We start from the raw sequence: 24249 nt of genomic DNA, 5'->3' as shown, positions 1-24249 counted from the left end.
AATCACACCCAACCTCATCATTTGCTCCTTCAATTGGCTTAGTCTTACATTTCCCTTTACACTAATATAGTTGGCCAAATCTGCAAAGCAAGACCAGTCCCAAGGAAAGTTTGCATTCCTTTAAAACCTGACTAGTTAAATTTTACACATTGGACGAACAAGATTTTCCATCGGTAGTTAATAAAATCAATCCGAATAATTTAAGATCTTTTGACAAAATGTACTGATTACGGAAATCTGTATCTGAACAGTCCATGGCTCTATGCTTGGCAAGTTTTTGAATCATGTAAGCCAGCCAAAACATGTTAACTTCAGCTTTCTTGTTTTGTACCATCTTTCTGTTCTCTCTCACCTTCCTCCTCTACATTTCTCTCCTCCTCTGTTGGCTCTACTTCAACTTTCTTAGTCTCGGCTTCTTCTTTTTCTTTTCTCTTCGCATGGAGAAAATCAATCAACCCTTCAAGTATAACATCAGCCTCATCATTCTTCAACAACTGCTCTGCAACTTCTGCGGGTGTAACCTCTGTGGCTGCAATCAATTCCTCAATTTCTTTAAACAGGCAGTGGTCTTTAATTTCAAGGTAATTTGCAGCCAAAATTCTGAATCCAGAAGGGGTGCAATAGGACATGTGAATGTGAACATCCATTCTACCAGGCCGCAATAAAGCAGGGTCCAACTTTTCTTTGTGATTTGTAGTGAAAATTATGATCCTCTCGTCACCACAACTTGACCATAAACCATCAATAAAATTGAGGAAACCAGACAGTGTCACCTATAAAACAAAACAATGCAGCAAATTCAAATCGAACTTTTGGAAAGGGGTATCTATCAGCCCAGCCATCCACGAACTGACAGCAGATACGCTAATAAAAAGCAAAAATTTTTACTAGCAAAATCTCTTCCATATCATTTTCTTGATGCCCATTCTCTGCCAACTCACTAAGCCAGTAGACTTTATAATATAAAAAGTAAGCCATCGAGTCACCAAAATGTATTTGTCATCTCTTTTTCTGAAGCAGATTATGTGGACCAGTGGAAAAAGGCAGTTATCACAATTTACCACACTGTTTGTTTTTGCACAACAGTGTATTGGTCGTGGAGATAGAGTGCCATGTAGTCTACACGATTGCAAAGCTGATGATAAAAATCTAAAATTGAATCCGGAAACCGTTTTAATCCAAAGTTAACAAGAACATAATTTGCACATCACCAGGAAAACAGAAAAAAAAAAATTTTTCTTCTGAAAGTGAACTGGAAAATTATAAGGAAGCAAAGGAGATTGTACCTTGTTTTCTTCCTCGTGAGATTCAGGTTCTGAAGATGCAGCAGCAGCTTTATTGCTCAACCTGTCCTTAAACTCAATAGTGCAATCAATATCCTCCACCACCAATATAGACTTATTAGCAGTGGCCACCAACAATTTCCTCAAATCAGTATTCCTCCTGATCTCAGTCAACTCCAAATCATAAATATCAAAATTCAAGAAATTGGCAATGGCAGCAATCAAGCTAGATTTTCCAGTCCCTGGAGGACCATACAACAAGTACCCTCTTTTCCAAGCCTTGCCAACTTTCCTATAAAATTCCCTTCTCTTCGCAAACCTCTCGAGATCCTTCAAGACCATATCTTTCATCTCTGAATCCATAGCCAATGTATCGAAAGTAGAAGGATGATCAAGAGTCACAGACAGCCATGCATTGTTGATGTCATACATCTGTTCAGGATCCACCGTAAAAAGCTTGATAGTTTTCTTCTCGTGTTTCCTCGACTCTGCTTCACTTACTATATAAGGCAAGTATGTATTGATCACAAAGTCTTGATTTTTCTTGTGAAATGTCAGCTCAAAGGACCTTACCTCTGACCTCAGAGTGGAATTCATGTCTCTGGGATTATAAAAATTTCTTGTTTCAACTTTGTTAACGATCCAAACCCACTTAAATTTGATCCCGTGAAAGATATCTGTGAGCTCCTCACCTTTCTCCATGGCAATGTTGAAGTTCTTCTGCTTTTCGGGCTTGCTGATTTTGAGTCTTCGGGTTGTTGGGGTTACTTTCGGGCCTAGGTAGACCTCAGCCGCCTCGTAGATTTCATTGTTGACCAGCCCATCAAATTCATCAATCACCATTGTCAGTTGATTTGAGAATCGGTCAAAGAGCCTCCTAAGGCCAGAAAAGAGGTAGTCTTCCATCTCAGCTGGGACAAATTCTCGGACTACTGAACGGACCACCATTGCTGTGGCTGCAACTGAGCCAACTGTGGACAAAATGGTCTTGGCCATGGCCAAATTGGAGCTGGATGATTCTGACATTTTCTTGGAATGGAATGGGAAGTAACTTAGGATCTGAAAATGGGTTTTTGAAATTGGAGATTTCTTATGTTTCAGAGAAATAGGGATTGAAGAAAGTCGGTTGAAAATAGGCAGTGGTAGTAGCCTAGTAGGTATGCAAAAAAAATTGTCGAGGAAAGGGTATTTGTAGCAGGTAAGTTTGAACATCGATAGCTAGGGAAGGTGTCATGCAAGTCTCGTTTGGCCTGTGGAAACCAGCGTTGACTTTGAAATGATCTTTCAAACAGAGAGGGTTTCCTCGCAATGCAATGGATGGACTATGGTGGAATTGATTTTAATCCTGAACACCAAGTTGAAGTATTATGTTACATCTTTGTTTAATTTTTTGTTTAATTATGCTACAGCCCTGTTTGGACCCTTTAGTTTTTCAAAAATTTTTAAAAAATACTCTAAAAAATAGTTTAAATTTTTTTTTTATGTTTAAAAAATATCCCAAAATATATTTTAAAAACTCTACTACTCTTAAATATTTCAAAATATCTTCTAAAAATATCTTAAAATATACTGTAAAACTCTGCTACACTAAAATTTTTCAAAAACACCCCAAAAAATAGCTAATCCAAACGGAGTTGTGGTTGGATTTGATTAAATATGTCTTTGCTAAGTTGACTTATGTCTCCAGAGAGCATCAACCATTTTGTACGTTGGTGCGTCAATTTGCAATTAAATTGAGGAGCGACCTGGAATATTAGGCACCAGTTGACAAATTAATTGGCACGGATGTGTTGTTTTTACTGTCCAAATTTTAATATGCCTGAAAAAAAAAAAAAAAAAGAGGAAAGGATCCAAACTGTAGAATCTTAATGGAAGGCCCAAGAAAAAAAGAAAAGTTCTGGTCATGGTACGGCGGCGTCAACTGAAAAATTTTAATACAGTACTCGGCCGGGCCAGTAACGCACGCAGCCTACCCTGTGCTCTCCTTGATATCAAACTCAGGAACTGCTACAAATCGTCAACTTTCTTCTTCCAGTTCTGAAAAATGCAAAGTTCGTAACCCTTGCGACCCACGGCTCCAACATGACTAAAACGAAGAAACCCAGAAATAGGAGAATCGAGTATTATTGTAGACTTGTTGTAGTTCAGGCTTCAAAAATCTTGTACAGTATATAGAAATAGGAGAATTTGCAGCTGGTCAATTGTTCACTAAATTATCGTATCCTACCGTCCGTCCGAGGTTAGTCTTGACACAAAAAGGTTTAGCTCATTAGAGTTGTACGTCCGTACTCGTTGTAGAATAAAAAATAAAAAAGTACTCCATCAAAATACGTTGTTGGATTGCCATCTTCTTCTGAAGAAAATTTTTTTTAAACATTTTTTGTGGATATTCTTTTCATATATTTTTCCTATCGAGACTAAAGGAGTGGTATATATAATATGCACATGCCTAGTTTTGAGGACATATAAGTTTGCTTGGATTGTAGTTTATTTACAAGTTTTTTGTTTATTTGTACCATTAACGTATTTTTCAATCGTATTTTTATTTTATATACATTATATTAAAACGGTGTTATAGTTTTTTTTTAAATTATCTCAAATAATTTACTATCCAAAATAATTGATTGTTATCTAATAGTGAACGAACAGCAAAAGAACAACCAGATATGGAGTTAAGGAAATTTTTTGGAGCACTCACTTGTTCATAGTTCATACTACAACTTTTACTATCTCAACAAATACTACTAAGATTTCAGAAAACGTGAAAATTTTTCTCTTCAAATTCTACTGTTTGTTAATTTTCCGCGTCTTTTATGGTCTTTTTCTTTCAATTCTTCTATCGGCAAAGCGGGTTCCATATTTTGAAACGCTCTAATAGAAGGCAATACTATTTACATACCATGTTAATTTCTTGCAGAAGGTCAGTTGCTACAGTAGGAGCTGCAAAATCATTCCGGGGAGTAACCATTCCCCTTAATAAACGAATGTTCATATTTTCCCAGTGCCGATGACTGAACTAACTAGCGGAATCCTCAGACTTTCACGGTTTTAGCGAGGCTTGTTGTCTTAATGCCACAACTACAGGCACTTCTCTTTTTAAAATATATATATATATATCTCCTTACTATACTAAAAGTGCGAGTTGGAGTTGCTACAATGTCCATGGACCGGTTATCTAGTAATTTTGAGTAACTTTGGTGGCATTTTCATAAGCAGATAGACTATATATATATATATATATATATATATGGTAATGTGACTAGGAAAAATCTAAAATAACGATCATTATGATTTGTGTTTTTAAACTCGAACCGAAAGGTGAATCGGTCGAAACTCAGGAGTCAGGGATCAAAGAGTCGGATCGGTTGGACCAGTTTAAAAACTTGGATGACATCATCATGACATCATAAATATATTAATTATACATATAAATATATAGGTTAAGCAATTTATCTAATATACATGTTACTAGAAAAAAAATTATCCCTTTTGCTTGTTCATTTTTTCATTTCTCCTATTTCTTAAAATTCAACAGACTGAAATTTAACTCCAATTTAACATTTCTAAAATTTAAATGCAAGTTAATGACTCATAACTAAATCCTTAGGACTTATTTGAGAATATATATCAAAATTTAAGGCTTTAAACAAATATTTTACAATATTAGGGTAACGATTGTAATTATTTAAAACATTCTAGCGAAAATATGAAATACAGGAAACTTTAGGTATTTGTTGCTAAATCCTATTTGTGAACTTCATCTTCAGCCATCATATTCTTTGTATTGATACTTTCTTCTTCCTAAACTTTTGCCCCGACCTCCATATCCACCGCATGTGACAACACCACCGCTACCCACTCAGATCTCCATATTTCTAACTTGCAATTTATTTTCCTAATCTTTGACTTTCTGTTCATTGTTTAATCCAACAAAACCATGAAAATTTTTTAAACCTTTCTTGCTTTTTCTTCCATCCCTTTGCTCTTGTTTTGATTTTTTCTCTCAGTTTCGTTTTAGATTTTTAGATCTATGAGTTTCCTTCTTTATTTTAATTTTGTTTTTGGTGCTAATGGATACTCTAAATGGTAACACCTTACCATCATCCCATCCCTTCTTCCCTACCAGATCTGAAGGGTGGGTTGAAAATCTAGGTGAAGAAAGTTTGTAATTTTTTTTGGGGAAACGATGTAGAATATTTGGAAAGACAAAATCGGGTTTTTTAATCTCGATTTTCGGTTTTTTCCGGTCAGACCCGAATTTTGATCGAGTTTCACTGAGTCTTTTCTATCCGATTCTTTAAATCAACTCAGACGGGATATCTATCCAGTTCTCGATCCAATCAATTGAACTGGCCAATCCGATCCGAGTTTAAAAACGCAAGTTATGGTAACGAAACTGTTTTTACTTTATATGACAGGTAAAAATATTTTTAGTGACCATTTCATTATCTGTTGGATCGGTCACCTAAATAAGATAATACCTAAAAAATTTGATTAATAAGTTTCGCATTAAAAATAGTAAATTAACCCGATAAATTAATAACTTTTATGTCTCAAAAAGAAAATCGAAATAATTATGATAGTTACTTGTTTTTTAAAATAAATTATTTCTCTATATTCGAAACTTACTTTTTGAAAAATAAGTTTAGTTCAAATAATAGTAAGTTTTTATAGATTAATAGTAAGTCTTGTTCATAGAATAGTAAATTTGGTTAATCATCAAAACTTACTAGTTTGTGACATAAATTTACTATTTTACTTAAACAAACTTATATGAAATAAGTATAAGGAAAGTATCATTCTTTCTTTTTCGGCTGTTCCAAAATGTTTGTCATGTTTCCCATTTCTAACTACTTTATACTCTAAAATTTCCTTCATACCCTTCATTAATTATGCACAAAGAATACTATAGCTTGGCCCACAAAATGCTATGGGCCCCACAATTATTGGTTTCAAGACAAAGTGCATCTCTTTTCTCAATTTTCAGGACAAAATGTGTATCTTCTTTCTATAATTTTAATTAGAGATCTACAAATCAAAATTCACATCTTTTTTTATGAAAAAAAAATAAAAATTCACATTGGCACAAACGGAGTAAGAGAAGTAGCCCACATCTATCACTCAATTAAAATGATCCAGCCAAAGAGGAAAAAAAGGCATCAACATACAAGATTTTCACAATAAGGCTAGTTAATTCCAATATACATTCAGTCAAAATGATATCCAGGCCTTTATACGGAGTACATGCTTTACAAAAGTCATACCACTAACTTTAAACAAATTTTACAAGGATATAGTACCATCCTAAAATGAGCAAAAACATTTAATCTACAAATTGGTAAGCACTTTACTACTCCAATTTTTGCACAATTAAAATACTTGCACCATCAAGTTCAAAAAACTTGAATTTTTAGATTTTAAGTCCCTGCAAATAAGATGAGAAAGGACTTGAGTTAGTCAAGACAACAAAGAAAGATGCAGACAATTGAGAATATCAAAAGAATCAATCTAAATTACAATAAAATATGAATTGCCATATCCAATAACTCAACTTATACTTCCAATAACATCCAACTGAATCACTATACTAGTACATGTATAAAAGTTGTATCAGTAGTACAAACGATTTAGTCTGTCATTTAAAAAATGGAAAAAATAGCATTTCAAATTATGATTTATCAATATTCCATAGATACTCATTAAGTAAGCAAGAATAACTAATCAAAAGAAAGATTGAGTCTTTTCTTACATTTTGCAAAATCCAAGCACTTGTACTGTCGAGTACCAATAAAATAGAAGATGAAGAATATAGATAAGTGTAAATTACCATAAATATAAGATGCAAAATCCAACCACCTGCACTGCCATTCACTTGTAAAGATCTAATTAGTATACTTCAATATGTAACGATCCCACATCAGTTAGGAAGGAGAGTCCTGACTGCTTTATAACCTATTATAGGTGTCCCCCTACCTGACCGAGATCTTTTGGAGGGATGTTAGGCTTTTTGACTTGTGGGTTTGGGCTCTTAATTTGTTGTGGGTTATAACTCCACCTTCAGAAACAAAACTCACAACCTTCTGGGTGGCTAATTGTGGGATAATATTGATCATGGGTGTTAGAGTTGATATCAGAGCCGACTCTCGACTCTAGTGTGCCAGCGAGGACGCTGGGTCTCCTAAAAGGAGATAAACTGTAACGATCCCACATTGAATAGAGAGGAAAGTCCTGACTGCTTTATAACCTGTTGTAGGTGTTCTCCCATCTGACCGAGGCCTTTTGGAGCAGTGTTGGGTTTCTTGACCTGCGGGTTTGGGTTCTTCACTTGTTGTGAGCTATAACCCCACCTCCAAGAACAAAACTTACGAACTTCTGGGTGGCTAACTGTGGAACAATATTGGTCAGGGGTGTTAGACAGTATCTACATAGAGAAGAAAAAAAAACTAGTATAAACAACTATAAACAAAGAAATAGGGACCGTAAACTGTAAAGCACAAACTAGTTTTGCATATAAGTGAACCAGTCCAATGAAACCATCTTTATGCTTGTATATGATTTCGAACTTGGTTAACAAGTTCTTTTTCACATTTAATTTGCAGAGAAAGAGAACCATCTTTCATTAAATGATGCTTTCTGATGTGCGGCACTTTGTAATTGTTTCCTCTTAAGTTCTTCATTACCTCTACCATACATGATTGCAATGTTAAGAAAACATTGTTGAGGCTTTTAGTTGATAGTTGATCAAATGATTTTTCAACAGCAAGGATTAGCTCGTCAATTGTTTTGGGTGCTTCCTAATGTCGAAGTGATTGGATGACCCTAAAATATCATAAATTAAGAACATTCATGACCGGACTATTACAAGACTGAAATAACAAGTGAATATCAAATCCATCCATTGAAGCACCCTCAATAAATTCAAAATCCATGAGATTAATATGTGGCTTGGCATTATCTTGTTGGATGAAAATTTCAGTACCATTCTCATGTGGCCATTTACTGCGTATTGCAGGCAAAACCTTTTTAATTAGGCATCTTCTATACACCTCTTTAGTCACTGACAATATTGGTTTCATTTCTAATGTACCAGCAATCCAATTTTTACTGTTTCTTTGTGCCGGCTCCTTTAGTACAAAAGAAAAAAATACCAATTTTGTCATCAAATTCTTGGTAGTAAGAGCAATCAAATCGAGGTCGAGCTACAGCAGTTAGAAACATAACTTTCGTATTGAATTTTTTGCTCTTACATGTTCGAAGAGGTTGCTTTTCCTCAGGATGAAGATAGTACCTTTCGGATTCTTTAGTCATATAAAATCATTTTTCATCAATATGAACAACATTAAACATACTCCTAAAAACTGGTTTAGTATTGAGACTTTCAAATTCAAGCATTGACAAGCAAAATCGAAGCCTTACTTGCTTATTTTTATCCGTCAACTATGGTTTCAACGCATTTGAATGCGGCCTAATAGCATATTCTTTAATTCATCAATGAAGAGTTAACTTAACAACTTTCATTTCACTGGAGAACGAATGTTTGTTCGGCGGCGAAGAGGAATTGTCATAATAGAGGTGAAATCTATTTCCACTTGTTTTCATCCAGGTATTTTTGGAAATTTTCGAGATACAGCAACTACTTTTCCATTTGCAAAAGAGGCTACCACTCGTTTCCAAATCCTGTTAACAGTTATGACATTTATTTGGAATAAGTCTGCAATATTCTTAATTGTCCCTCTTCTCAATTTTTCATAATCACTATATTGCAAGAGAGTTTCAAAAATGGATTGCCTTTCTTCAGTTAATCTCTTTATACGATTGTTTGTTCGGCGGCGAAGAGGAATTGTCATAATAGAGGTGAAATCTATTTCCACTTGTTTTCATCCAGGTATTTTTGGAAAATTTCAAGATACAACAACTACTCTTCCATTTGCAAAAGAGGCTACCACTCGTTTCCAAATCCTGCTAACAGTTATGACATTTATTTGGAATAAGTCTGCAATATTCTTAATTGTCCCTCTTCTCAATTTTCCATAATCACTATATTGCAAGAGAGTTTCAAAAATAGATTGCCTTTCTTCAGTTAATCTCTTTATACGATTGCAGGAAGTTTCGATGTCATCAAGCATATCCATTTTTCTTTAAAAAGTCACCAACGAAACAGAGCATAATGCTCATATTTATATATAGAGTAGAACTAGGAATCAGTAGTCGTAGTCCTTAGGTAACACATTTTTAAAATAGGCAATTCAAATTTTAGAAATCCGCCAACTTACAAAAGTTTTAGACCAATTTGGCGGCAAATCTTAAAAACAAAAAAATCAGAAATTATAATTAAGCAAGACAAGAATTAACGCCCTCTTGACATGAACTCAAAAAAAGAAAGAATAAAAACAAATCATAACAAGGGAATAAAAAAATCAATCTTGATATGTTTTGATTAGATGTATAATCCAAATATAGGCAATACAGATTAGACGAACCTTTATTGAAAATTTGAATCCCATAGAGTTTTGATCTCTTCCTTGAGCATCAGCGTCAACTTGCTGTCGAAAGTTAGGTAGAGCAAAATTTTAAAGATTTATTAACAAAAGATGGAAGAAATTTGGGAAGTAAAAGACGATGAAATTTTCTTGCCGAATGAAAGTTTGTAGCTTGTGATTTGAAGAGTTGTCAGTTGTCACTTATCACATCGATATCTCCGGAAGAAGTGTTTGTAGCAGATAAGAGTAGCAGTGATGGGCAAAAATGGAGTGTACTATGCATAAGGGCAAAAGTGAAATAAAAGAAAAAAAAATTGGTGAAGTGTACTGTGCATAAAAAGCACATATCCCCAAACACAACCAAATATATGAGACGGAAGGAGTAATTAGTAATTGCTTGTAACGTAAATGTATAATACACGATTGTATGTATCATATATAAATGTTATGTGTTTTAAGCATTTTAAATAAGAGTAAATCTTATATACACTGATAGTGTATACACAATCACTGTTTGATTTATGATATGTGTGCAAAAGTTGAATTTTAAATTTAAATTTTGCATAGTTGTCATTCATCCAACGCTGATAGTGTATACATTGTCAGTATAGGCAAAATTAATCCTTTCAATATACTATGAAGACCATTTCTTTCACATGACCTTATAAAATATGTACGAACAATTTGCCATATTACAAATTTTAAATTATTTTTGAATTTGTGAAAGTTTAGAAAGTTTGGATGACAATAACAACAAATATTTCGAGTTATATATAGAATAGCACTTATCTATACATCACAATTTCCATAGATTAATACTTATGAATATAATAAAATGGTAACATTTTAATAAATTTATTTTCTGGGTCATAAGTATAAAAGTTAATGTTCTATTAATGTAGTATAATCTTTGAAAATTATACGGTTTGTTTGGATTGAAATGATTTCAAATAAAATAATTTATTTCATAAATTTAATTACCTTTTATCTCACATACATCACATCACAAAAAGTACTATAATAATTATCTCAAATAAATCATCCAAATAAACTCCTATCCAAACAAACTCTAAATTTACCCATATATTAAGTTTCGTAACTTTCAAATATATTTTGTATCATTTACATTATAGATTTATATGCATATTTTTTTTTTATCAAACTTATTTTTAATTGGCAAATAGTATGTAAATTATTATAAAATGTTATTTTACAATAATTATAATTTTTTTTATAGGTGAATGGTATATAAACTTCTAAATTGTCAATTCATAAATGATTAAATCTTACTACTTTATGGCATATATTAGTCTAATCGGTTAAAAAAATTACCGTAATCAAGTGTACGTTAATTGTTGATTCAAAATTTGCACCACTATGACTATTTTTGTTATTGCTACCATAAGTTTTTCTAATCAAAGTAAAATAAAATCAAATATATTTTCCTTGTATATGCAGTATTTATGTTTAGTAAAAAATTATTAAACCATTTTTACATTATATAATTTCTGATGAAATTAGTAACATTTTCTAAATAAATTGGAATAATTTGTAAAATATGTTTTTTTTACCAATATAATCAAAAGAAATTTTCACTATTAAAAAGCAAATGGAAAGAAAGGGTCTCAAGACCATTTGGCAATTAGAACATTTCATTTTCTCACCCGCACAGAGCATCAATCATAACACACAAATTTCTCTTTAACATTTCACCAAACATCTTATATGCATTCCTAAATTAATCACATTTAACTTAAATGCCTACACACTTTCACCTAAAGGGTCTCAAGTCATTTCCTAGATATTTTATATGGCTATTAAGCTTACTTTACCCATAGACAATCAAAGCTACAATCATTTCCTACATGTTTCAACGAACATTTCTAGCCCCAATATTGCAATAAAATCTTCAAAATCTCAAACCTGATTTTGCAAAAAAATATTGACAAACAAGACAAATGAAAGATAAATAAATTACAACAATATAGTCAAACAATTTCAAGAGAACATGATGGTCTAATCTCGTCACTGCTATTTTTCATATGCTCTTTGGCTAGCTACCATCGTTGCTAACCCTTTTGTTATGTCTGCATATGGCAGTACCTAAAACCAACCGATCGATGAGAAAGACGAGAGGAAAAGTGTGGACTAAAGATGAAAATTTTGGAGGGAGAAAATTTATTCAATCGTAACCAAGAGAAAGTGTGGATCAAAGTGGAAACTTTTGCTCGGGAATTCAATCGTATTGTGAGAAATGAGAAGTAAATAAGAAGAAGGCAGGTGACTTTAAAAAGACAGGTGATACCCGAAAATATTTCAGGAAATAGGTGATCTTTTATTTAAAGATGCAAATTTTTTACTTTTAATATTAGTAAGTTTAATTTAAACAAAAATAACTTTTGTCGAATTATAAGTAAATTACATTACTCAAAGTGTAAATTTTCATTTCTGACTAAAACTGACTATTTCAGACATATACTTACTAATTTTAATTAAAAACTTACTAATGTTAATATTAATTATTTTAAAATAATATTTAAAAAGACGCTAAAAAGCTTGATATGTCGTTAAAGTTAATAAAAACCTGCAATAATAGGTCACTCTAATACCGTTACCATAACTATAGTCACTATAGGATTGTCCGACTAGACTATATATCTGGTAACATTAAGCTAGATGAACTTCTATTACACTTAAACTTTTGAATCATTCATCTAATATCAATATAAGGTGCATGGTATGTAATGCATCCAGATTAGCAAAACCAATATTTCTTTTTTCCCCTGGCAGAGAGGCCTTGCAGTCTATACTGCACAAACAAAGGAAATCTTATATTTGTAGCAGTTTATCTACTCCGAAAAGGAAAGATTTCACTTATTTTTGGATTTTTTTTTGGATTTTGGTGTAGATCGAATCTGAGGAGTGGCTATGGGACAAAAATTAATAGCGACATGCTCGATAAACAGTTGTCTTCCACTTGTACATCATATCAGAGCTCTTCTCTAAGTCATCATTTGACAAATGTAGTAGTCATTGTTAATTCAACGATACCATCTTATAATCCTTGGCAAGTCGGCACTAGGCCTGAATCGAATCTTTTTATGGAACGCCTCGAGACAATAACTACCATCCCTTACCTAGAGATGAACTCTCTCTACATTGACTACAGAATCATGTCGCCGTGGGGACTAGTGGTCAGGAAGTTGAACTCCTGCCTCCGCCTCGCAGACTATGGCTCAAATCCTCGCAAACAGGTTGGGATAAGGAGGGAACAGGAGAATGCAGATTAAAGCACATGCTACTGCATGCCATGCATGTCTTCCTAGGCCTGAGGGACATGCTGAAATCTCGTCTTGATTTGACCAATTGCTTCCAATGGCTAATGGTCACTTCTCACCAGACATGAGATCGATAAACCAATCCCGGGGATCGTAGCATATCAGTTAACGAGAAATACTAGCCGAACAAGCAATAAAGTGCGTTCAATGAACACCTTCAGCGGCAGACACCTCATAATGAACCAAAAATTTGGCCTGATTTCTTGTCCACAATCCACATCAGTGTCCGGAATTGCAATTTGTGACATTTACGTTATATATAACTATGTATCATATATTTTTCATTCCTCTCAGTGCTGGTAAACAATAAGCCGCAAGAGTGTATAACGTGACTAGAGATAAAATGATTCCGCAATTGTTTAGTATCAATAGAAAAGCAGCATGATGTATTAGTTGTGGTACCAAGAATCATCAAAGAAAAGAGTTTGCGAACATGCTAGTCACCATTTGTGTGATTAAAAATGTTCAGATCAACTTCTCGTCCTGGCAAACACTACCCTGGTTCGGCAATCCAGTTATTTAACAAGGATATGACAAAGTTGAGGGTCAAATTACAATGTCTCAGGAAGTACGGACAAAGACGGAGGCACGTAGAATATTGTCTTTTACTAGCATGAATCTTGGAGGTAGTGCTGTAACCGGCATACGCTAAAGACGCTACCAAACATCCCTATTTAATTCACATTTCTCGTTCATCTCAGACTACTAGACCTTTGATGCCAGCTGATAATTTATGTTCCAACAGTTCATAATCATACTCCGACTGTCATCAGTTTCCTCAAAATTAACTCAAGATGTCTGTTGAGTATCTCGTCCTTCTACTTGGCAACTACCATTATATTCTCCTAGCATCAGTGCTCGCCTTAGGAGTGACAGTTCTCCTTTCTAAGGAAACTAAACGTGGAAAAAGTGGCATCCCTGGCAGCCTGGGAATTCCCTTCCTCGGGGAGACTCTTTCATTCCTCTCAGCTAACAATAGCAACAAAGGCTGCTATGAGTTTGTTAGACTCCGACGATCGTGGTAAGTTATCCTCCTCCTTTTGAGAATAGAATATACATCTTTGATGGATATAGGGGAAGCCATCCTTGTGACTCTTCAATTTAACTCCTTTATGTGCAGTGTAGTTTCCAACAGATGCAAAGCTAGGAGTTAGTTTACTGTTTTATCCAAGATCTTATACAGTGTCAAGTTACAAAATACCTGAACTTTTTCAATTTCTGACTAAGATGAAGTACATATGTTTTGCCTTTCTTCTCAAACCTATATAGTCCTCTCATTTGCAGTAAGAGCAATTTCCATGTCATAATCATGTAAAAAGGCAGTTGAAAATTGTAGTATAATGCCAACCAGAAGAAAAAAGAATAGGGGGAGGAGAAGAAGAAGAAAAGATTAGAGACAGTAAAAATAAAAATGAAAAAAAAGAAAACAGTAGAGATATCTATTACCACCAACTCTCTGATTAAGGTAAAATTACTGCAGAAGCTAAGTAGCTTCATGAAATATGTACTGATTGACTGACTGATAAAATTAGGTATGGGAAATGGTTCAAAACAAGGATATTTGGCAAGATCCATGTGTATGTTCCAAGTGTTGACGGTGCCAAGACAATCTTTGCCAATGATTTTGCACTGTTCAACAAGGGATATGTGAAATCAATGGCAGATGCAGTAGGAAAGAATAGCTTGCTATGTGTTCCTCATGAAAGTCACAGAAGAATCAGGCGTCTTCTGTCTGAACCTTTCTCTATGAATTCTTTATCCAAGTTTGTTCAGAAAATTGACTGCATGCTGAGTAAAAGATTGGAGAAATTAGAAAGGGATGGACAAAGTTTTGTGGTGCTTGACTTCAATATGAAGGTACTACTGAATTCCATTTCCATTATCTGTTGCATAGACACTGTTCTAATTGGTATTAAAACAAATGGCAGGCTCGACCAACTTTCTTTTAGAAATCTTTTTTTTTTATTATGAGGAAACTTTGGTTTAAGGACTTGTATACACGGGACATTTGACCAAGCCAACTCAATATGTTAACAACACAAGCCAAAAGGCAGCCCAAGAAACATTTTTAGAAATTCAAGAAATGAAGAAGTATTGGTTTTCAATGTCAAAGGCTAACCTCAATAGATTTGATGCAGACGACATTTGATGCAATGTGTGACATGTTGATGAGCGTCACAGATGCTTCCTTACTCGAACAAATTGAAAGACACTGCACTGCAGTTTCTGATGCCATGTTATCCTTCCCTGTCATGACCCCTGGCACTCGATACTACAAAGGAATCAAAGTAAGCTTCTATTCTGCAATATAGAATCTATAGGTCATACCAATAATCACCAAATGACCAACAAGAAAAATCTGCTTGGTGATGTTTTAGGAGCAATGTGACCTAAGAAATTTGGCATATTAAGACAGCTACAAGACAGAGCAAATTGTAGTAAAATCCTTTCCAGAAACAAAAGCAAAAGTGCAGGAAAAGATATCTTGAAACATGAAAGAAGTATGCTGGTTCATTTCAAACTTTTTAAGTCATTAAAACTGAACAAGCAATATCCACAGGCACGCCGTCGACTCATGGAAACGTTCAAAGGAATGATTGCCTGTCGAAGGACAGGAAGTCGACATCCTGAAGACTTCCTACAGTCCATGCTGCAAAGAGATCAATATCCAGATAATGAAAAACTCAGCGATGAAGAGATCATGGATAACCTATTGACATTGATAATTGCTGGACAAACCACTACAGCTGCTGCAATGACGTGGAGTGTCAAGTTCTTAGATGAACATCAAGGAGTTCAGGATAGGCTCAGGGTGAGAATTAATGCCTGCATTTTAAAATGCAAACTCCCTCTCTCTCTCTCTCTCTAAACTCCCCTCCCACCATTCTGCTACTAAACTCCTGTTAGCCATTGCTTCCCCCTCCCCCTGGCGAGCACCTGAAACACTCCAGGAAAGGAAACAGAAAAGAATCCAAAAACCTCGAGGAAGAGGAAAACTAGCAGAAAACAATTGAGTTTCTTTGGATAGGAAGATTTGCAAACAAAATTTCAAATTTTTTTCTACTTACATCATAAACACAATTTCCAACCACCTCTTTATCTCACATACATCACATCACAAAAAATGCTACAGTAATTATCTCAAATAAATATTTCAAATAACCTCCTATCCAAACAAAATCAATATCTCTGTGCTTGTGTGTGCTTTTGTTTTATATATATATATATATATATATATATATATGTCACATCCTTTCATTGAAGATCATTGCAGACATACTATGATTCTTTCTCTTTTGATGGATTTACAGGAAGAACAATTGTCCATACTTAGAAACAAGCCAAATGGAGCCCTCCTGACCCTTGAAGACCTGAACAACATGTCATATGCCTCAAAGGTTAGAGGAACTCGGAGAAAGAAGTTCAATGAATTTCCTTATTGAAACTACAGTCCCTTGTCCACCCCCAATTATATATATTTCTATGCTTATCAAGGTTGATTTTTATGTTTCTAGGTTGTCAAAGAGACATTGAGAATGTCAAACATCCTCCTATGGTTTCCTCGAGTGGCACTAGATAACTGCACAATTGAAGGTAAGTTAAGCCTTAACTAAAAGGAACAAGGGCAAAAGAAAACTTGCCTCATGCTTTACTAGTTACATATACATACATAAAAACCTTTTCTTCTAAAAAGGTTCAAACCCAAAATTCTAATATTATAAGCCTAGCATATTCAATCTCCAGATTAACAGAAAAAACCTGATTGTATTTATTAAATAAATCAACAAGCATACTTATCCATGTCATGATGCAGGTTTCGAGATAAAGAAAGGATGGCATGTCAATGTTGATGCAACCTGTATACATCAAGACCCAGAAATATACAAGGATCCTATGCTCTTCAACCCTTCAAGATTTGATGTAACAAGTTTCCTGCTCATTCTTCATTTAATCATCCTCACTTTCCAAAAAGGAACATTATAAATTCATCATGTATTTCATATCATTAGGAAATGCAAAAGCCATACAGTTACATACCATTCGGGTCAGGACCAAGGACATGCTTGGGAATCAATATGGCAAAACTTACAATGTTGGTTTTTTTACACCGACTAACTACGGGATACATGTGAGCTCCTAGCCTTTAGCTTCTCTGACTTCTGTTCCTCTTTTTAAAGGGATACAGTTTCCTACTTTGAATGAGTTTCCATCTTTCATTGCACAGGTGGACTGTTGATGACCTAGACCCTCATCTAGAAGGAAAAGCACACATACCAAGATTGAGAAGTGGATGTCCAATAACCTTAACGGCCCTGAAGAATGAACACAACTAAATACCCTGAAGCAGATGACTTGTGCACTACGGTGATTAATGCAGATGCATGGTTTAAGACAATGTACCAAGTATCATCAATTTCTTGTTGTAATCCAGTTCTTATGTTTCAAATTCCCTGAAAAAGAAGATTCTAAATTTCACAGGAAATTAGTAGAGGCAACAAAAAGAAATGATGTCATCCAGTCATCATTCATGTGATCCATCGTAATACATAAACCATGAATTTCAAGTATTCCAGTCATACCCAAAAGGAATACCAACCATATTCGGCCATTATAAGAGAAAGAGCTAAATCTTCTGAATGACAATAATGTCATTTCAAATTTTATTCTCATCCATAAGTGCAGAATGTTGATCTGAAATCTTTGAATATTTATATATCTTTTTTTTTTAACAAAGTACATGTCAGAAAAAGATGATAATGAATCGAAAAGTTAACAAACACACAAAAAGGATCTAGCTCCCAAAGGCATCCAAGAATGTCATGTTTACTACATAGAAATTGATTTGTACTCCTGTACGGTGGCTGTTATAGCTTGCTCTACTGGTAGCCTTTCCAAACTTGATGCCCCATAGAATCCATGAACGCCTTTTGTATTCTTTAGTACATATTTGGCTTCTTCAGGGCTGGATATAGGACCTGAAAGTTGCACAGCAGTCAATAAATGTGAAAACAAAGTGAATTCATTCAACACTTAAGAATAATGTACTGTTTTTTCTTTCCTATGCTGATACCATGAAACATATCTAACAAGTAGCTTCTTGAAATTTAGTTTTAAAGAAGTGACATCTATGAGACATGACAACAGTTGGTAGAAGCCAAGTCCAACTAAACACAGCAATCTGAACAGACGGCTAAGCAGATTCCAGAAAAATATACCAAATGTACCTAGCAAACACGATAAAAATTCAAGCTTCAAAATAATAATAGACTCTGCCTTCAAGTGATGATGTCTCTATTTGGTCCTTTTATGGTGGCAGTCATCCGTCTAGCAATGCGTCATATTCTAGAATGACCTCCTGACCAAACACAGAAACCCAATACAGGTGGACTAACCAGTTTGATCCAATGACCCAAATGACCAATTAGCTATACAAGCTGTTAGAGTTAGTAGTTATTATTGTTGCTCTCCAGTTCAAGCAACATATATCATTCTGAATTGGTAAAATGTTGCTATAGAAAATATCCCACCATTGTTTGAACTTTTGGGTTCAGTACATTATTGGTTGAAAACATTTGTAGCAAGCAAAGGTTTCTCAGATGGTACCTCCATGGCAGAGCACAATAACATCACTATTGACAGAATGAACAGCCTCAGCAATAGCTTGAACACGAACAACACTTTCATCCAATGAGAGAGCCGTTTTTGCACCAATTGATCCTGAGGTTGTGAGCCCCATGTGAGCCACTACAACGTCAGCACCAGCTTTTGCCATTGCCACTGCTTCTTCTATGTTGAAGGCATAAGGGGTTGTTAAGAGGCCCATTTCATGAGCTTTCGCAACCATTTCAACCTCCAATCTGTATAACGAATATGGTGATTGTTCATTCCATTTATCATTGCAACGAATGTTAGAAAAAAGCCCACATGTATGTCACTAAATTAAGACATACCCATATCCCATTCCAGTCTCTTCTAGATTTTGTCTAAAATTACCATCAAAAAGCCCAACAGTAGGAAAATTTTGCACTCCACAGAAACCTATGGACTCCAACTGCTTCAGGAAATAGTCAATGCGGCGAAATGGATCAGTTGCACAGACACCAGCCAGAACAGGAACCTTCTTAACTACCTGGACGTTCAACATGAGTATAAATCGAGCAGCACAAGGTGATCAATGGTAATGCTTACCCCGTATACAATGGAGGCATCCTACTATAGTTACAAAAAGAATTAAACCATGAAGGTGCAGTACTGAAAAAATTCAAGCATATTACTGGAGTATTTGCCAGATTTAACATGTACATATACTCTTCTTTCACCCCATAAACTCTTTTCCGTCTGGAAGAAAAAAATTCTTACAGGCAACACTTCATTGGCCATCTCAACTACAACTGCATTTGCATCAGCAAAAGGCAACAATCCTGCCAAGGAGCCCCTTCCTGCCATCCGAAAGCGCCCTGAGTTGTATAAAACTATTAGATCCACACCACCCGCTTCTTCAAATTTTGCTGATATCCCTGTCCCTGCACCAGCCCCAATAATGGGTTTACCCATCCTTATTTGATCTTTCAAATTCTGCAGCATGGCATGCGTTCTCTGCAAAGTTTCTGTTGAAAGGAATAAAATTTTCATTAGGACTTCAGCTAGATATTAGAAATAAACATAATCCCTCCTCCTGCATATATTGGTGAATTTGAAGAAACTACTAAGCTCCTAGAGCATATTACATCTGCAACAGTAAGCCTCAATGCACAACAATAAAGGCAGTTAGAGCAATGAATTGATTACTTCCACCATTTCCCCTAGCCCCCTCCCCATGTCAGAAGATAAAATAGAAATGCAAAAAACCTCCCATGGACCATTCATTCAAGCAGAATTCTGCAAAGCACAAATTCAGAAACTTAAGGTTGTCTCATAAACCACATGCTGCCTTAAGCATCGAGGCAAATCTGTGTCAACACTTCTTTCAAATAACAAGCAGTATTCAGCTAGACTTGTGACAAAGTAAGATTGACAGATGCACGGAGGTAATTGACAGGTTGACCCAAGGACTGGAAACTATCAGTCACTAAACATCTTCAACAAGCTCTTAATAGCTAATAGCATGCGAATCAGGAGCCTAGTAAACATGATAGTAATGAAGAAAAGAAGGTAAATTTTTGCTTCCTCTAAACAGGTTTTTCCATGAAATGACCATGAAGACTACTATGTCTGTTTAGACGAGTTACGAGACAATCTTAAATGAAAATCAGCCTAACCAGTTTCACGATACAACACAACCTAAGATATATACAGAAGAAGCTCAGAAAAGTAACACTGAGGGGGAAAAAAACCTGGTTTTGCATTTGGGAAGTTGCTCAGGCAGTAAGAAATAGTTCCTTTTGTGGGTTTTACTTCAAAAACAGGATGATCTTCTTGGATATCTTTCATAGATTCATAAACACTCTCACCACCATCTTTAGAATTATGACAGATCTCTATGAACAAGTCAGCCAAGGCGTTTGCAAACTCAATATCATTAATGTGATGAGGGAAAACCTTGACCTATCAATAGACAAATATATTATCTTCCAGAGATGAACAGAATCTTTTAGTAGGAAACTCCATGGGGCAAATGAATAATGTAAAAAAACTCAAAAATCTATCTTGTAAGCAATGCGGTTACCTGACGGTCTTCATTTGTCTGAATCAGCTTCTGTACTTCCTTTATCAGAGTTCCAGTAACCTCAGGATCATAAAAGGCCTTACCAGGTGCATCCAAAGCAGATATCCCTTTCTCTGGCAAGCAGATACAGAGTTTTGAGTTTGACTTGTTTAACTTCTCTGCTATAAATTCAGCAAACTTTTTATTCTCATCCACTGTAGTCCGCATCAAAGAAACCTTGAAAATTCATAAATATTATCAACACATGTCCAATATCCTGAAGGTTAATAATCAGAATGATCAATTTTTTCTTTTCTTTTACTCTACACCAGCCAAGAATATGTTTCATTCTGACCAAAGAACTATATAACTGTTACAGCAATATCTCAGTAGAACAACTACAGAAGTGCTTTTTTTCTCTTCTTTTCCATCAATTTACTCCTGTGGTAGGCTAAAGCATAGAATTCAGAGCATTGAACTTCATCTGATCAAATAGATATTTGACACAGTAGTCATTACCATGTATACTTGAGTACTAAAACGTAACTGACTCCAGCTAAAATGTAAGTAGACAAAGTTAATTAAATTTTTTACCTGCTGATTGTGCTCATGAATCTTCCGATGATGAAATTGAGAAGGTATGGTATCTCGGCCTCCAAAATTAACCATATCCAAGGCTCCCACACTCAGCACCAAAGGTATATTTTTCTCTATTAAGGCATCAAACCGGGAACTATCACATGCCATAACACCTCCAACAACATAATCTGCAACTTCAGTGGTTGTGATGTCTAAAACACCCTATGTACAACAGCAATACAAATGTTGAGTGTCGATAAATCATCCAGCAAATAAAAATGGCAATTGACAATTTGTTGCTAATCATCAATTAATCTGTTCAAGTTTTTATCTTTCATCTTAAACTTATTATCATTCCACAGTCTTGCAGTTGTTTTGATGTTAAAGCACCCCATCCTAGACAAAGAGGCTGAGTGTGAGTAGGAACTAATTCTTGAAGGACTTAATTTCATTATAATTCAAGCTAAGTAGTCTCTTTAAATTCCCATATTCGACCTTCAACCTTAAATTTTCATCTCTTTAAATAATAACACTTTCCCTCTACCACTTCTGCCCATTTCATAGATCCACCCTGCAGGAAATAGCAACTTCCAAGTTCCAATACTCCAAATAGAAAATTGTACAAGTTAATCTGTAAGAGTTTTAATGCTTGTACAGATAACACGCATAGCTACCTGTATAAGTCCTTGTCTAACAAGATCCTCCATAGCCCTGCCTCCTACACCTGTGGCATGAAAAACCAAGGTCTCATAACCTTCTTTAAGCAGTCTTTCCTTGACAGCATTAACACATGGTGTGGTGACTCCAAACATTGTCAAACCCACTGTAAATTTTTCACTGCCATTGCGGGTTTCTTTAGACTTTTCAAGCCTTCCGGTGACCATCCCAGCAAAAGCTGCACCAGCATTTGATAGCACAACCCTGCTCACATTGTTAATGCCACAAATATCCACCACTGAAGGAAACAACAATAAATCTGATGTTCCAATATAAGGTTCCGTTTGACCACTAGCAACAGTAGATACAAGTAATTTGGGGATCCCAATGGGAAGAGATCGAAAGGCAGATGATAGCAGAGATGTCCCTCCACTACCTCCCAGCCCTACAACTCCAGCAAGGACTTGATCCCTATGAGCTTTTCTGAGAAAATTTTGAAGTGCTTTACTAATCAGTGCAACAGCTTTGCCTCTATCATCAGGAAGCTGGACTGGGCTTGGTTCCCCTGAAGCAGAAAAGACATCCTCCCTTGATACAAACTTGAAGTCACCACAGCTCTGTACCTCCTTCTCACCCACAGAAACATCTACAACTGTAACTTGTACCTGCACATCTTCATAACTTTTTATAGTGTGAAGCAATGCTGAAAAATAAACAGCATTGAAAGTTGCATTTAACTGTACTGAAACCACCAAAAATTCCAATATCTTTCTTGCCTCGGTTTTTTCCTCGACAATCAAAGTTAAATTGTTTTAGCATCTTAGAAACTTATGGGTTCTTGAAGTAACTAAGAACACATAATGGCCACAAAGACAAGACACAAATCCGGAAAAGCTATAAATTTTATTTGTCAGGACTATGTGTTAATAACATAAGGACGAGTTTGTAAAAGAAAGGGCATCTAGCCTATATTACCCATAAGGACAGTGGTGGACCTTGCAATTATACTAAGATCTTAAGGTTAAGTGTGCATTTGATCTTGGATTCTACTATAAATACCCACCAACGAGTTGCACTTAATTAACTTAATCTCCACTTGTGCTGTGTGCCTATCCTGACAATTTCCAGTCTATAAATTTCCTTTCTGAATCTCAGCAGAGTCTGATCATAGAAGGGATGTACAAACAGAACTATAAAAGCTTATGCTACAGACCTACATTTCCTCATCAGCACTTTTGGTACCATCATTTGCCATTTCAAAATGGTCCAAAAAGCAGCAATGCATAACATGGGAAGCGCATAGCACCGACCGGATACTATTTTGACACAAGAAATTGATTGCGAATACATATATGTAAAACTTCCGCCCCTGCCTTAGCAAGAACTAGCAACGATAGAACTGAAGCTTCACCATTACAAGCAGAGGAGCGAACAGCAACCATAAAAGCTACTCCATAACAGCGTTTAATCAAACCAACCATGCAAAATCCCACTTCAGATTAGCGTTCAAGATTCTTTTCTACACAGTGGTCAGCAGCAAAAACTATTAGGCTAAAAAATAGAAAAGAACAAAATTGAAACATTTTCTATTAGAATATTGAAGAATAATATGCAGTACCTTAGTGGAAGAATTAGTGGAGAAGTTGTTGAGATTTGATTGAACGGATTGGGATAGAAATCGGAGCTCTTCAAGCTTCGTATCAGCGGTTCCGACGCAGAAAACTTGCACCGCCTCATTCATCTCATTTTTTGCCATTTTGGTATCTGCTTTTCCTTTTGTTATTGATCTCAATAATTAAGTTAATTTTATGGTTTTAGGATTGAATCAATCAGCGAAGATCGTTGCTTATTATTATTATTATTTTTTTTTTTTTTTTTTTGGGGTACGACGAAGATCGTTGCTTATGAGTTTAGCAAGTGATGATGATAGCTGAAGTGCTAACCACAGTGCTCAACTATACCACCTTAGCACCACCTTAATGCCGTTTAAAAAAAAAATGGACTACTGAGGATAGCGATCCGCTGCTGCTCTGAGAGCTTATTGGTTAAAAAAATCGACAAGTATTTTGGACTATTACGAAGTATTCATTATGTCGCTTTTGTGTGTGTGTTTTTCTTGAGAAAGTTAGAGCAAGGATTCTAAATGCAGTAGTGCCACATAAGATTAAGTTGCATTAGATGAATGATTTTCCGAAATATCATTTTGTTGCGGTGTAGAAATTAGCATGAGCTACATGATGTTGTCAATTGTTCCCAGCGAAAATAGG

General features: G+C 35.2%; 3 protein-coding genes and 1 long non-coding RNA gene across 6 annotated transcripts; 1 reads left to right on the top strand and 3 right to left on the bottom strand.

The window, feature by feature from the left end:
* Positions 1 to 2: 2 nt before the first annotated feature.
* On the bottom strand, positions 3 to 2559 carry LOC113699976 (AAA-ATPase At3g50940). The gene is made up of 2 exons (XM_027220356.2): positions 1287 to 2559; positions 3 to 773 (listed from the first exon to the last, which is right to left on the bottom strand). Exons 1-2 carry the CDS (start codon positions 2493 to 2495, stop codon positions 312 to 314), a joined length of 1671 nt encoding a protein of 556 aa, XP_027076157.2. The 5' UTR covers positions 2496 to 2559; the 3' UTR covers positions 3 to 311.
* Positions 2560 to 6455: 3896 nt separating this feature from the next.
* Positions 6456 to 10112, bottom strand: LOC140010437 (uncharacterized). The gene is made up of 3 exons (XR_011817735.1): positions 9764 to 10112; positions 7111 to 7667; positions 6456 to 6708 (listed from the first exon to the last, which is right to left on the bottom strand). It is a non-coding gene; the product is annotated as an uncharacterized lncRNA (long non-coding RNA).
* A 3682-nt stretch (positions 10113 to 13794) lies between these two features.
* On the top strand, positions 13795 to 17584 carry LOC140010436 (abscisic acid 8'-hydroxylase 1-like). 2 transcript variants are annotated; one of them, XM_072057444.1, is made up of 9 exons: positions 13797 to 14122; positions 14634 to 14958; positions 15240 to 15389; positions 15662 to 15913; positions 16413 to 16499; positions 16617 to 16695; positions 16916 to 17022; positions 17112 to 17230; positions 17327 to 17584. In XM_072057444.1, the coding sequence occupies exons 1-9, from the start codon at positions 13896 to 13898 to the stop codon at positions 17433 to 17435; spliced, it is 1455 nt and encodes a 484-aa protein (XP_071913545.1). In that variant the 5' UTR covers positions 13797 to 13895; the 3' UTR covers positions 17436 to 17584. The 2 variants fall into 2 exon arrangements, with proteins under 2 accessions (XP_071913546.1, XP_071913545.1); XM_072057445.1 differs by lacking the exon at positions 15240 to 15389 and having other exon boundaries at positions 13795 to 14122.
* A 142-nt stretch (positions 17585 to 17726) lies between these two features.
* Positions 17727 to 24043, bottom strand: LOC113698441 (toMV susceptible protein tm-1(GCR26)). Of its 2 annotated transcripts, XM_027218265.2 has the most exons (10): positions 23601 to 23740; positions 23394 to 23501; positions 22000 to 22647; positions 21341 to 21547; positions 20768 to 20983; positions 20436 to 20646; positions 19462 to 19709; positions 19053 to 19231; positions 18706 to 18959; positions 17727 to 18077 (listed from the first exon to the last, which is right to left on the bottom strand). In XM_027218265.2, the coding sequence occupies exons 2-10, from the start codon at positions 23394 to 23396 to the stop codon at positions 17929 to 17931; spliced, it is 2115 nt and encodes a 704-aa protein (XP_027074066.2). In that variant the 5' UTR covers positions 23397 to 23501; positions 23601 to 23740; the 3' UTR covers positions 17727 to 17928. The 2 variants fall into 2 exon arrangements, with proteins under 2 accessions (XP_027074066.2, XP_027074065.2); XM_027218264.2 differs by lacking the exon at positions 23394 to 23501 and having other exon boundaries at positions 23601 to 24043.
* Between the last annotated feature and the right edge of the window lie 206 nt (positions 24044 to 24249).

The sequence above is a fragment of the Coffea arabica genome, chromosome 7c (genome assembly GCF_036785885.1).
Source record: "Coffea arabica cultivar ET-39 chromosome 7c, Coffea Arabica ET-39 HiFi, whole genome shotgun sequence".
NCBI classification, from domain to species: Eukaryota; Viridiplantae; Streptophyta; class Magnoliopsida; order Gentianales; family Rubiaceae; genus Coffea; species Coffea arabica.
Note: the sequence above shows the minus strand (reverse complement) of the source record. Positions and strands in the feature narration are given on the sequence as shown.